Source organism: Podarcis vaucheri, assembly GCF_965113315.1.
Source record: "Podarcis vaucheri genome assembly, chromosome: 5".
NCBI lineage: Eukaryota > Metazoa > Chordata > Lepidosauria > Squamata > Lacertidae > Podarcis > Podarcis vaucheri.
The window spans coordinates 101,495,536-101,507,725 of NC_138763.1; the positions used below are offsets into that span (position 1 = coordinate 101,495,536).

General features: G+C 43.8%; 1 protein-coding gene across 7 annotated transcripts in view; it reads right to left on the minus strand.

The window, feature by feature from the left end:
- SCUBE1 (signal peptide, CUB domain and EGF like domain containing 1) overlaps positions 1–12,190 on the minus strand; it is a 181,717-nt gene that overhangs the window by 2,155 nt on the left and 167,372 nt on the right. For 6 of the 7 annotated variants that reach the window (XM_082223069.1, XM_082223067.1, XM_082223070.1 and 3 more), the window contains 8 exons: positions 11,115–11,234; positions 9,895–10,053; positions 8,030–8,236; positions 7,466–7,627; positions 5,435–5,602; positions 4,172–4,333; positions 3,186–3,383; positions 1,830–1,982 (listed from right to left, as the gene is read on the minus strand). In XM_082223069.1, coding sequence (XP_082079195.1) covers positions 1,830–1,982; positions 3,186–3,383; positions 4,172–4,333; positions 5,435–5,602; positions 7,466–7,627; positions 8,030–8,236; positions 9,895–10,053; positions 11,115–11,234 — 1,329 coding nt within the window. The remainder of the gene's footprint in view (positions 1–1,829; positions 1,983–3,185; positions 3,384–4,171; positions 4,334–5,434; positions 5,603–7,465; positions 7,628–8,029; positions 8,237–9,894; positions 10,054–11,114; positions 11,235–12,190) is intronic. The other variant, XM_082223068.1, reaches the window with a different exon arrangement.

The following is a 12,190-nucleotide window of genomic DNA, read 5'->3' on the forward strand; positions in this document are numbered from 1 at the left end:
ATGTCCAAATCAGGGAAACCAGGTAAAGTTGGGCTTAGTTCAACAAAGCCAGGATCAAACCATTGTTTATGATTGGGCTTGCTAACAAACCATAGTTTAATCAGAATTCTCCTACTTCAAACATAATGGTTTGATAATAAACATAATGCTCTGATTAGCTTTCGTCTCATCTTTGTAGCTGTGCCAAAGGAGAAAGAGGAGTACATGAACCTGAAACTCAATCCCATAATAATAAACAGTGGTTTGGTGTTATATGAAAAAAAGGACCAATGAGATTTATCCAGATCATTTATTTATTATTTGTTAATTTTATATTCTGCCTTTCCACCAAATGCTGTTCAAGGTGGCTAACTACAATTTAAGTGGCTGGGATAGTTCAGTCAGCATAAGACTCTTAATTTCAGGATTGTGGGTTTGAGCCCTATGTTGAGAAAAAGATTCCTGCACTGCAGGGGGTTGGACTAGATGACCCTTGTGGTCCCTTCCAACACTACAATTCTATGATTCTAAAGTACAATACAACACAAAGTTTAAAAAACCAAGACAGGTAAAACATCAATAAAAAACAACAATCATTACATATTTACAAATCAGCTTATGGGCCAAAGGCATGTCTAACTGAAAATGTATTTGTGTGCTATAAAAAATAATCAGAGATGAGTCTAGGTAGGTCTTCTTTGGCAAGGAGTTCTTAACCCTGGGAGAAACCACCAGAAAGATATTCTCAAGTTTCCACCCAACGTTTTGTATATATATAAAGGGGGGGGGGGCATGTTTCTATGTAAATTGAGCCAATGTGTTGAATTTCATTTGCTTGCTATTAGAATTTATGACTTCACTATTAAAAGGTATGAAATCATTCCAATGCAGACCTAAAACCATTGAATCCAATCAATTCATACAATAACAACTTAACCAAAGCAAAAGTAGCTGAAAGGTTTTCAGTTGTTAGAAGAAGATATACTTATACCTTTATTAAATAATTACCGTATTTTTCGCCCTATAGGACGCACTTTTCCCCCTCCAAAAATGAAGGGGAAATCTGGGTGCGTCCTATGGGGCGAATGCAGGCTTTCGCTGAAGCCTGGAGAGCGAGAGCGGTAGGTGCGCACCGACCCCTCTTGCTCTCCAGGCTTCAGGAAGACATCCGCAAGCCTCGCGTGCCCGGCGGGAGGTCCCGCCGGGTGCACAAGGCTTGCGGGCAGCAGCCTGCAGCCCGAAGCACGGGGCGTGTTGCGTAGCATGCCCCATGCTTCGGACAGATGTCGGCAAACCTCGCGCGCCCGGTGGGACCTCCCGCCGGGCACGCAAGGCTTGGGGCGGCAGCCTGCCGCCCGAAGCAGGGGGCGAGCTGTGGAGCCCGTCCCCTGCTTCGGGCAGATGTCCATAAGCCTCGCGTGCCCTGCAGGAGGTCCCGCCGGGCATGCAAGGCTTGGGGCGGCAGCCTGTTCTGGGGGCTGGGGTCGGGGGAAGCTCAGGCTTCCCACACGCCAGCCCTTGCGCCTGGGGAAAAAAAATAATTCCCCCCCTTTATTTCCCCCCCAAAAAAACTAGGTGCGTCCTATGGGGTGGTGCGTCCTATGGGGCGAAAAATACGGTATGTATATAGCAGCATGGAAAATAATTAACTATAATAAAAACAAATGAATAAAGAAAAATAAATACAATTGCTGAAAAATACTGGAACAAATCAGAAAGGGAAAAAGAATGTTTGGCCAACAATATGTTTAAACAGCAGAGGAAAGCCCCCGAAAATATGAGATTAATTCTTATCCTCTGTACTACTTTCCTGCATGTATTGCAGAGATGAGAAAGGGCAGAATCCTCACCATCATATGTTACATAGGGGACTTGGAATCCTTTGCCACTGTTTCCTTCATTTGATTTGAACTGAATCCACAACTTTCGTGACCTGGAGGTGAATGCTATCGGTCTTTCATAGGTCTGGCAAGTTTCATATGTAGTAATAGATGTGGGTGAAGCTGCAAAAGAAAAACAAACATATAGCAGATTTTTTGGGAAAGGGTTAAACACCAGGCATTCCAAACGGTACAATTTTCAGTAGAGGAACACATGAATCTGCCTTGTACCATTTGAGACCTTTGGGTCTTTCCACCAGTACCATTAGCTCCAACTGGCAGCAGCTCTGAGGTCTCTCCCAGCTAAATCCTTGAGATCATTTTGGCTGGATGTGTTGGAGACTGAACCTTGGACTTTCTTCATATAGACACGTTCACTGACACTGAGCTAAGACCCTTCCCCAATTAGAGATTAGCTCTCTAACCCACAGCCTACCACCCTGAAGCTGATAAAGGTTGTAGAACTGATGGTAGGCCAAAGGCACTGGTACACATAAGACCAGATGACACCAATAATGAATATGCTCAACCCATCCTGTTGCAGTAGATGGTCAGGCCCCAAGCACATCCCCCCCCCGCCCCCAATGCGCATGCCAATTGCTCAACTGACAGACAATTTTACATGCCCCTCTTTGGGGATCCATTTGGAGCTGGGGTTGGGCAATGGTAATGCTATGCTTAGTGCATGGCTGAAATGCTATGAATTAGCAGGGGAATTTGTAACCGATAGTTCAATCTGAAAAGTTCTCATGGAGGTAACGTGGCAAGAAACAGTTCCAGGGAACACTCCGTTGGAATAGAAATCAGGAGCAGCTGCCATTTTAAAATATAACTGTGTAAGAGTATGTAGTTTAAATAACATTCTCGACTGCATACTCCAATTTCCTGTCTGCAGAATTTACTGAGTTTAAATAGCAAATATTAGCGCCAGCTCTCCATCTAGTCAGTGCAACCAAGTTGCAAGTAGCCACCATGTAGCACTGAAATAGGTTCAGTTCACTTCTGGCTTAGTTATGAATGTACATTCTCACTAGAGTTGTACCTTGGAAGTCGAACGGAATCCGTTCTGGAAGTCCGTTTGACTTCCAAAACGTTCGGAAACCAAAGCGCGGCTTCTGATTGGCTGCAGGAAGTTCCTGCAGCCAATTGGAAGCCGCGGAAGCCCCCGCTGGATGTTTGGCTTCCAAAAATAGTTCACAAACTGGAACACTCACTTCTGAGTTTGAGGTGTTCAGGAGCCAAAACATTTGAGAACTAAGCTATTCAAAAACCAAGGTATGACTGTACATGTTTTCATGCCTTTTCTAGGACAGCAGAACAACTTACCACTTTTCCTCATTACTAAAACATCACCACACTCGTCTTCAATAGGAAGAAATATCTCAGGGACCACTATGAGAATCCGCCTCTTTGGGGGTGGGCTTATATTCCAAATACATTCAACATTTGCTGGGTAATCTCCCGGGTAGTTGGGAGACTCAATGTAGCCAGTGTAGTCCCCGAGTTCTCCACCACACTGTCGATCTACAGGGGAAGGAATGGTAAGAAACTGAGCTATGGACTCTGTGAGCTGCCTAATTAATTTTTCAATGTCCTATTTTTAAAATGGGAATTTTTATAACCTACCTCATAAGCCTGCTCTGAGAATGAAAAAGACGAAGATCGTAACTCACTTTGCATATCAAGAAGTGCCTCATAAATGATTATGAACAATAACAACAACTACAGCAACTTATCTGAGTGACTTTGTGATCTGGATCTCAAAAGTACAAATCTGCCTATGCTCTCTTCTGAAAGCCTTTATCTTTCTGTGTCCAGATATAGATATATAGACAAGTAATCCACACGTATGCACAAAGAGGACTGCAATGTTTCAGTTTTAAACACTCCAGGCTCCAGACTAGGGGTCCACAAGTGCCATCCATCAGGCTAAATTGGGTCCTTCAGACTGCCATCAAAGGGCAGCAAGGGGGATTTATGGGGCGAAGCCGCCTTGAGATGTGCCAGCAGTCTACTCTGAAGGGGTTGGAGGCCATTCCTCAGTGCCTTCCAATAAAGCTAATTTCTGACCAGATATGTAGATTGGTTGAAACTAGTGATCTGTTTAAATTCTGTGTTTTGTCCCTGACATGTAGGGGCAGTTCCAAAAAAGCAGACTTTCAGGTTTCCTAAATTATGTGTGATTAGTTTGTCACCAGACTGTTTAAAAAAAAAATCAAATCAAAATCTTCCAGACAGACTATGACTATATGACCAGGCTTAAGCACTGGCAGTTTATAGACTGCAGCTGCTCACAAGGAAATATGACTTACTTTTGCAGTGTGTAATATTAGTAGAGCCATCGAAATCAGTGCTAGTATTTCCAGGGCAGGTTATGCAATAGTTCTGACCAAATTCAGGCTGATAAGTTCCAACAGGACATCTGATACATCTGTGGGTTGTAGAGTTGTAGTAGTGGCCAGGAGAACAATGAACTGTGTAGTATAAAGGCATGTTATATTTTTTCAATATATTGCAGGTGAAGACACAAAGAATGGATGATGCACTAGACATGTTAGGGTAGGACTACATGCTACATATAAGGAGCAGAGGGGTCTTGTCAAAAACAGCAGAACCATTTGAGTTCCCCCTGCATCACCTTAAGTCACAGCATCATTTGCAAGAAGAGTTTCCTGGTTAGCTGCTGGCAGTGAGCGCAGGGAGGAACAAACCAAACTGACACCTGGACACAAGGCAAATGGAACTGCAGGTGCCATTTTGACAAACTCCTTGCATTTCTTATGAATCCATCTGAACTAAAAAGTTTTAGTCTTCTTACTTCTGTTGACCCATTTTTTGGGCTGCTGCTTTTATAGAGTTGCTGTGGAGGAGTTAAGATAAGGGCAACCTGATAATAGTATTGCTTAGGGAAGTAAACTAGCTCAGGAGGGAAGATACTGCCTCAAAGATAGAATAACTTGTAAGCAAGCACTGAACAATGCCTGTTTACTATCCAGCACATTGAGTTTTAATATCCAGTCTGCTAATTTATTGTTGTAAATAAGTTTCCTTCAACTTGAAAATAAAATCTTGTCTTATGCCTACAGGTTAACCTGGCTGTTACAGAGAAAACAGAGATTTTACTAGGAATGATTGGTGGCTGAGGAAGGTAAGTGATAAAGGCAGCAGTTTCATTCACCACAAAAGGTTACACAGAGGATTTTAAAAAATAATAAATATTATATATATATATATATATATATATATATATATATATATATATATATGTGACAAGAGTAAGAGTAATATTTTACATGTACTTTAATATGTTAGATTTTGAGAGGGATTAGTTGGAGGAAAATAAATAAAAAATGGTAGTGTGGAAAAAAAATGCCAGGTGGCATTAGGGCAAAACCCTCAAATAACATCTGTTTGTGTATACAATGGGAAAGAGGGTCTAAAAAGCATTTTGACCAAATCCTGGGCATGAATGGAAGATAAAGTCCGTGGGAATGGCTATATTTAGGATGAGAAGCTCAAGAGGGGCAGACTCAGCTCCCAGAAACCCAGCTGCCTATGTCAACTTTAAAACATACCTTTTGTTTCACAGTCCTGAAACGACATTGCGCCTTCGTATTTTGTCACCAGTCCCCCGCCACACGGAAAACAGAGGGTCCTTCCTGGTTCAGACTGATATGTGCCCAGGGGACATAGTCTACAAGGTTTAAAGCCATCAGAAGAAAAATATCCAGGAGAACACTGCCCTAGAAATTGAGAAGTTCTACTGTGTTATTACCTCTCCACGGAAATGCAAAAATATTTTTTTATCAGAAACATTTAGAAACGAAAGTTTTGCCTGCTCTTTCTTTGGTGTAAACTGGAAGTGGTCCTTTAGGATTAAGGGACTAGTAGTCGAAGCTCTCAGGTGAGAGATCAGCAACGTCAGTCACTCTCTGCTTACTTAAATCTATTAAGTGAGCAGTGCAGAGTCTGTGAATGTGTGGACTCTGTAGCTATTGAAACAGGAATGATCTAAACAAAGTTAAGCTCTTTTCGGCCTGACTGTGCACATATCCTTTAAAGCAGAGCTGAGGAACGTTTGGCCCTCCAGATGTTGTGGGACTCTAGTTCCATCAGCCTTGGCCGGCACAGCCAGTGGTCAAAGATGATTGAAGCTGTGCTCCAAGAGCACCGGGAAAGTCAAAAATTCCCCAGACATGCTCAAAAGTGAGTCCCATTGATTCCAGTGGGACTCATTCCTAGGTAGATGTGCATATCATTGCAGCTGCAGGATGCCATTGATTTCATTACGACAGTTTTGCTCGTGCTTAATTGTTTCTCACCATGGGAGCCAACTCCTAGGGGCCAAGGTCCTTTTGCCCCCCTATAAAATATTTGAGGGGGCCAGGACTCCCCAAAGTTGATGGGCATTGCCATTCAAATGGAGTGTGTGTCTTGTGATTGATTATGCGGGGCGGGGCTTATCCCCCCCCCCAATATTATATTCAAGTTGGCACTCCTGTTTCTCACTTACATTAACAGAATTTAAGTATGCCCAATATGGGTTTATTTTAATTATATTTATATGTCACTTCACACATTCAGAAGTGTCCTAAAGCAATTTATAATTTAAAAAATACAAAATACATTAACAAAATCAATAAAACACTACAAATATGAAATAGTAAAAGTGTTCATCCAAAGAAATAGTAATCTAAAACCAGAAGCTACCAAAAGCTCAATCAGCAATGGTGCCCAGATTCCAGGAGAATAAAAACTTATTCACCTAGTGCCGGAAAGATGACAAAACTGGCACCAGGCAGGCTTCCCTGAGGAGAGCACGGCACAATCAGGAGGCCAGTACGGAAAAGGCCTTGTCTCGCGTTGCCACCCTCCAAACATCTATTGGAGATGCAGATGAACTGATCTCATGAATGGGAATTTAGGATACAAAGTCCAAGGTGCAGAATGAATAGGACAAAAAAGTCAAACCTTAGTGGGTTCTCTCAACATTTTATATGTGTATAACAATAGATGCTGCCACTAAAATAGGTCTGTAGTAACTCCCTCAATAAATAAATGCCTCATAAACAGAGAGACAGGAAGACACACCTTCTTAGCCCAGTTCGTATCAGTTCAGACTGAAAGTGGACTTACAATTAATCTTTTCCAGATTAATGACGAAATATCCTGATTCCCAAGCTTTTTTGTGCACACAACATTGTAATTGCTCCCCATGCTTAGAGGGAGGTGGCAGTTTCACAGGCCTTTTGATGTCATCATATTCTTGATTATGAGAGAAGTTTCTGGGAAGTCCCAGACTTTCCCCACACCGATTCTGAACATCAGGTTATTTTCTACATGGAAAGAGTTTGTTTGTATGTATGGAGTAGCCTAAAGTGATGCAGCCCAGACACAGCTTTGACACACCAGTGAAATGAGAACTAGGTTGGCAAGGCTACCCAAGAACACATCCCAGAATCTTCTGACCTGCTACTGTCTACCTGAAGCAGACAAGCTGAAATGGCACGCTGGCAATGGGGCGCACCACAGATTTCCTTCTCTCCCTGTTCTCAGCCTTGATACCCAACTCCTGCATGCAACATGTAGAATCAAAGTAAACTTGCCTCCACATTCTGACACATTCCGTGCACCTGCTACTCCCTGTCCATCATTGCTTGGGCAAGGTTCACAGGAAAGTTGACCTTCCGTGTCTTGGTATGTTCCTGGTGAGCAAGGAATGCACTGATTATGTTCTCCACTATAATAGGTGCCTGTGCTGCAGGTAACTGGGAAAATAAAAATGGAATCTATATTAAGTACCTTTATTCTAGTATTTTGATTTGTCTTCACAGCACTACTAGGGAGGCCAACAAGACACTGCAATCTCTAGGCCAAACTCTTAGATGTTATCACAAAGCATCACTACTAACATTACAAGTAAGCTCTGAATCTTCTTTCTTAAATTACAATATGGTAGGTGAAGCATTTCAATACTGAGTTTGCAATGTGCTCCTTCCTGGTAACACACAAAGCCTCTCCAGCCCTCTATACTGTTCTGCCTGCTAGCCCAGAGTTTGGACTCCTATACCAGGCTTTTTTTCCTCCTAGCTTCCAGCCTCCATACCTTCGAAGGTTGTAACAGAGTATGTTTCTGTGCTTGGGCTTGTAGCATTTTACTTGGGTCTTACCGCATTTTCCGTCCTGCTGCACTTGTCCTGTACTACAGGCGTCATGTCCTTCAGCAACAACTTTCGCTGCTCTCTGAGCCACTTCATACTCTGTCCCCGAAAACTGAATGTAAAATTGCTGTTTGTTAATAGATTTCCTCAAGGTTTTGATTGCCGACTGTAGCTTCTGCTCCATCCTTTTCCTCAAACAGTCGACATTGCAGGTGTCTAAGTGGAGAAACAGTAAAGAAACCAAACCAAATCCAGATTTAGAACAGTATGACTTGGGAGAAATAAACAGGCACAATAATTAAAGTATGTTAGATGTCTCTGCAGCAGCAATGGTTGGATTATCCTGATAAGGAAATACAGAAACACCATAAGGGGAACCACTCCCAGAAATGTCTGACAAGGCTGAGTTTTGTCCATCCTGTTATATTATTAAGTTCTGTGGGAGGCTTCATGTGTGAATCAGGCTCAACTGTCAGATGATGAGACAAAATGATTTCTTAGACCTTTTCCTTCAATGACATCACAGACCCTGCTAACTATGCCGACCTGAAATAAGAGGGGAGTGTGTGACAAGAGATGGGGCCTTTTCAACTCTGACGCCTGGTTTGTGGAACTTCATTCTTAGAGAGGCTAGCCTAGCGCTGTCATTTAGCCTCCCTTTGGTGTTCTTTAATTTAAAAAATGCCTAGGATTTAAAGCTGGTGCTTTGCCCGTTTATACTTATTTATTATGGGACTATTAATCACCCTGGACAATTTGTTGCTGTGTTATTGCATTCATTTTTCTAATATCTTATGCTGAATGCTGCTCTGAGAGGTAAGATTTAAGAGTGGCTAATAGTTTAAATAAAGAAAGAATCTGTCACTGCAGCATCAGCAAGTTACAACCGCAGCAGCAATCATAAAGGAACACAAGAGGGGCATTTCTATTTAGAGCAGGGGCCTGCAAGCTTTTTCAGCAGGGGGCCAGTCCACTGTCCCTCAGACTATATTTTTTTTGGGGGGGGGGAATTATGCAATAGCCCCACGAGCCCTGGTGGCCGTTTACTTGTGTCTTGTGAGCGGCAGGGGCTGGTGGCAGGACGATGAGCAGCGTGTGAAAGGGCTCTGGAGAGGGGCTGCTTAAAATGGCGGCCGCTCGAGTGCTGCTGCTGCTGCTGGCACCAACAAAGCCCAGCCCCCTTCCTCCTCTAGGCAGGGCGGGAAGAAGCCAGGAGGAGGGAGGGAGGCGGTGGTGCCGCAGTGAGGGAGAGGGAGGGAGAGGGAAAGAACGTGTGCGCTGGTGATCCACTCAGCGATTTCCGGACTGTCCACAGGCCGGATCCAGAAGGCAATTGGGCCTGATCCAGCCCGTGGACCTTAGTTTGCGTACCCATGATTTAGAGTATGTAAATCTTGCCACAGAAAAGCACCGTCTAGTGTGACCAAGGAGCGAGGATGGAACTATTATAGATTTAGGAGGAGGCTTTATTCCCGGGGGGGGGGGTGTTACCAGGGGGCAAGGACCAGGTTTAGTCCTGCTCTCTCACCCATGTCCAACAGCAGACCCCTTTACTCCATAGAAGTCAAAGGTTGCCATCCAAGATTAAGGGAAAATGAAAAGGGGAATAACGTTGCAGCTTGGGGCAAATCTCCACCCTAGAACCAGGATAGTTCATCCTTTACTAGTAAGAGCTCCCGCAGAGGGTGCAAAATGTTTGTTAAAAAAAAGCATGCCACACAGTATATTATAAATAATAGTCATAATCATCATAATAACATTGCATGTTTAGAGTGAATCTGCCACAGAAGTAATTCTTTTTTGTTGTTGCTAATGCAGGCAGGCAATTTTTTAAAAGTGCAACATATGCTAAACGGAGATGGTCTTTCACAAACCTGAGACTTCTTCTGACTTCATCTCCATTTCAAACTCAGCTGTGATGTGGGACACTTCCTTGGACGGCGATTTCCGGCCTCGGCGTTTCTTCTTGGAGGAGTCGCACTTGAGGTTCACAAAGGTTACCTGGCAGTTGTCTGTACAGGGGAATTGACCTCCTTTGCAAAACAGAAGCAACATGGAAAAGAAATCAAGGGGCAAAGTAGCATGGCTGCAGTTGCAGCAGTAACACCTGCGCAGCAGAATCTTCATTATCAAAACCTCAGGTATCTGGAACGTCCGCTTATTCAGCGAATGCCCCAAAAGAAGCTTTACGCCTACTACTAAAATAGAACTCAGCCTGGCAATACGGCTTGCTCCTTCCTTTGCAGAGCCACTGTTCCTGAGCTCCTCTGCTTCCAGCGGCCCAATGTCGAAAGAGGCGCTGGATTTAGGAGCGGCATTGGTTTCCCTTGTGATATCCCGCCAGGTGAAGCTGCCATTGCAATACTGGTCCTGGACGGTGTATCAATACATTGCCCCAGCGGTGTAACCAGCTGCTTGGGTGCCTGGTGCGGTGCGCGCGTCCTGCAGCCGGGGGCAGGGTGAGCCGCCCATGGGGGCGAGGCGAACCACCCCTGGGGGTGTGGTGTGCTGCGTGGAGTCTCTCCGCTGCCTCCCCCTCAGCTGTAGGGTGGCTGAGGGAGAGGCTGGGCAGCCGTACGTAAGCCCCACGCTGCCGTTTCATGCAGCACCCAGCCTGCAGGCGTCGAAGCCACCACGTCCCCCCCAGGAGAGACATGTGGCTTGGGCATGCTGCAGCCCCTGCGTTAAGTGCCGGCCCCCGCAGTGTGGTGCCCAGCGCCAGCCGCGGTTCGTTACGTTTGTTGACTGAACTAAAAAATTTCGTCAGCCCAATTTTTAATTTTTAAAGACTCATATTTTTGTCATTTTGTCACCCCCCCCTCAGTGATGACACCTGGGGCGTCCCACACTCCCCGCACCCCCTTTCTCCACCACTGCATTGCTCAGCCCCCTCCCCCAGCAATGACATATATTTACAAAGGCCCTCCAACAAAACAAGCACTTGACATAGTAAATCATGGTAAATCACCAATCACATCCAAAAGGTGAAAAGATGAGCTGCAGATGTAGCTCAAAAGTTACTGCCCACCCTCTTATTTATTTGCCAAATAGAGAAAAACCAGCACGGAATTTTCTGCTCACGGACCCCACATACCTATAACAGCCTGCTGATTTCCAACATCTTTAATTTTTTCTTTGCTGCGAGGTCTTAAGTGACATTTTGCATCCTTGATTTTAAAACGAGCTTTCTGCTTGATGGGTGGTACTAATATGTCTAGAGAAATAAAATTAAAACTTTTTCAGTCGTGCTGTATTTTTAAGATAACCTGAAGACAGGCCTGGATATTTAGTTTTTTGCAGATTAAACAAGATATAAGCTGTCTTGAATTACTTCACAGGTTTCCTACCACAGATAATGGAGTTAGAGAGACTACTTTGCTGCATGAAGAATAATTCCTAGCTGGAGTACAATTAGATGCAGGGGATGGAAAATGGAAGAGGGTTCTAAAAGTAGCTGAAAAATGCTCCACCTCTTCTGAAATATCAGAATAAATCACAATATGGAAGACTGCAAAGACACTCGGGGAAGAGGGATTATTGGTTGTTGTTGTTCTTATTTTTACTATGTATTTTGTGGTTTTTTTATATTGTAAATTGATGTTGTGAACTGCCTGAGATCTGCGAATGAAGGATGATAGACACCTACATAAATAATAATACAATAATAATAACCTTGGCTATGAGTCTGGAAGACCAGTTTCCTGCCTTGCAGGCCTTTTATGTCCTTTTAAAATGTGGGGTTTTTTTTGGGGGGGGGTTATTGGGTTGCTGTTTGTATTTTGACTATGTATTTTGTGGTTTTATATTTTGATTTTATTCTGTGAACTGCCCTGAGACCTCCTGGTATAGGGCGGTATATTAATTCAATAAATAATAACAATAATTTTCCCACCTGGCTTGGGTGGGCCGTGACTCCAGCTACAAAATACAGTGATGCCCCGCAAGACGAATGCCTCGCAAGACAAAAAACTCGCTAGACGAAAGGTTTTTCCGTTTTCGATTTGCCTCGCAAGACGAATCTCCCTATGGGCTTGCTTCGCAAGACGAAAACGTCTTGCGACTTTGTTTCCTTTGTCTAAAAACCGTTAAAACCAAGGGTGCTTAGCTTGAACAGCTGCAGTTGCGACTTGACTTCGAGGAGCAACTGCTAGCACGTGGTTTGGTAGCCTT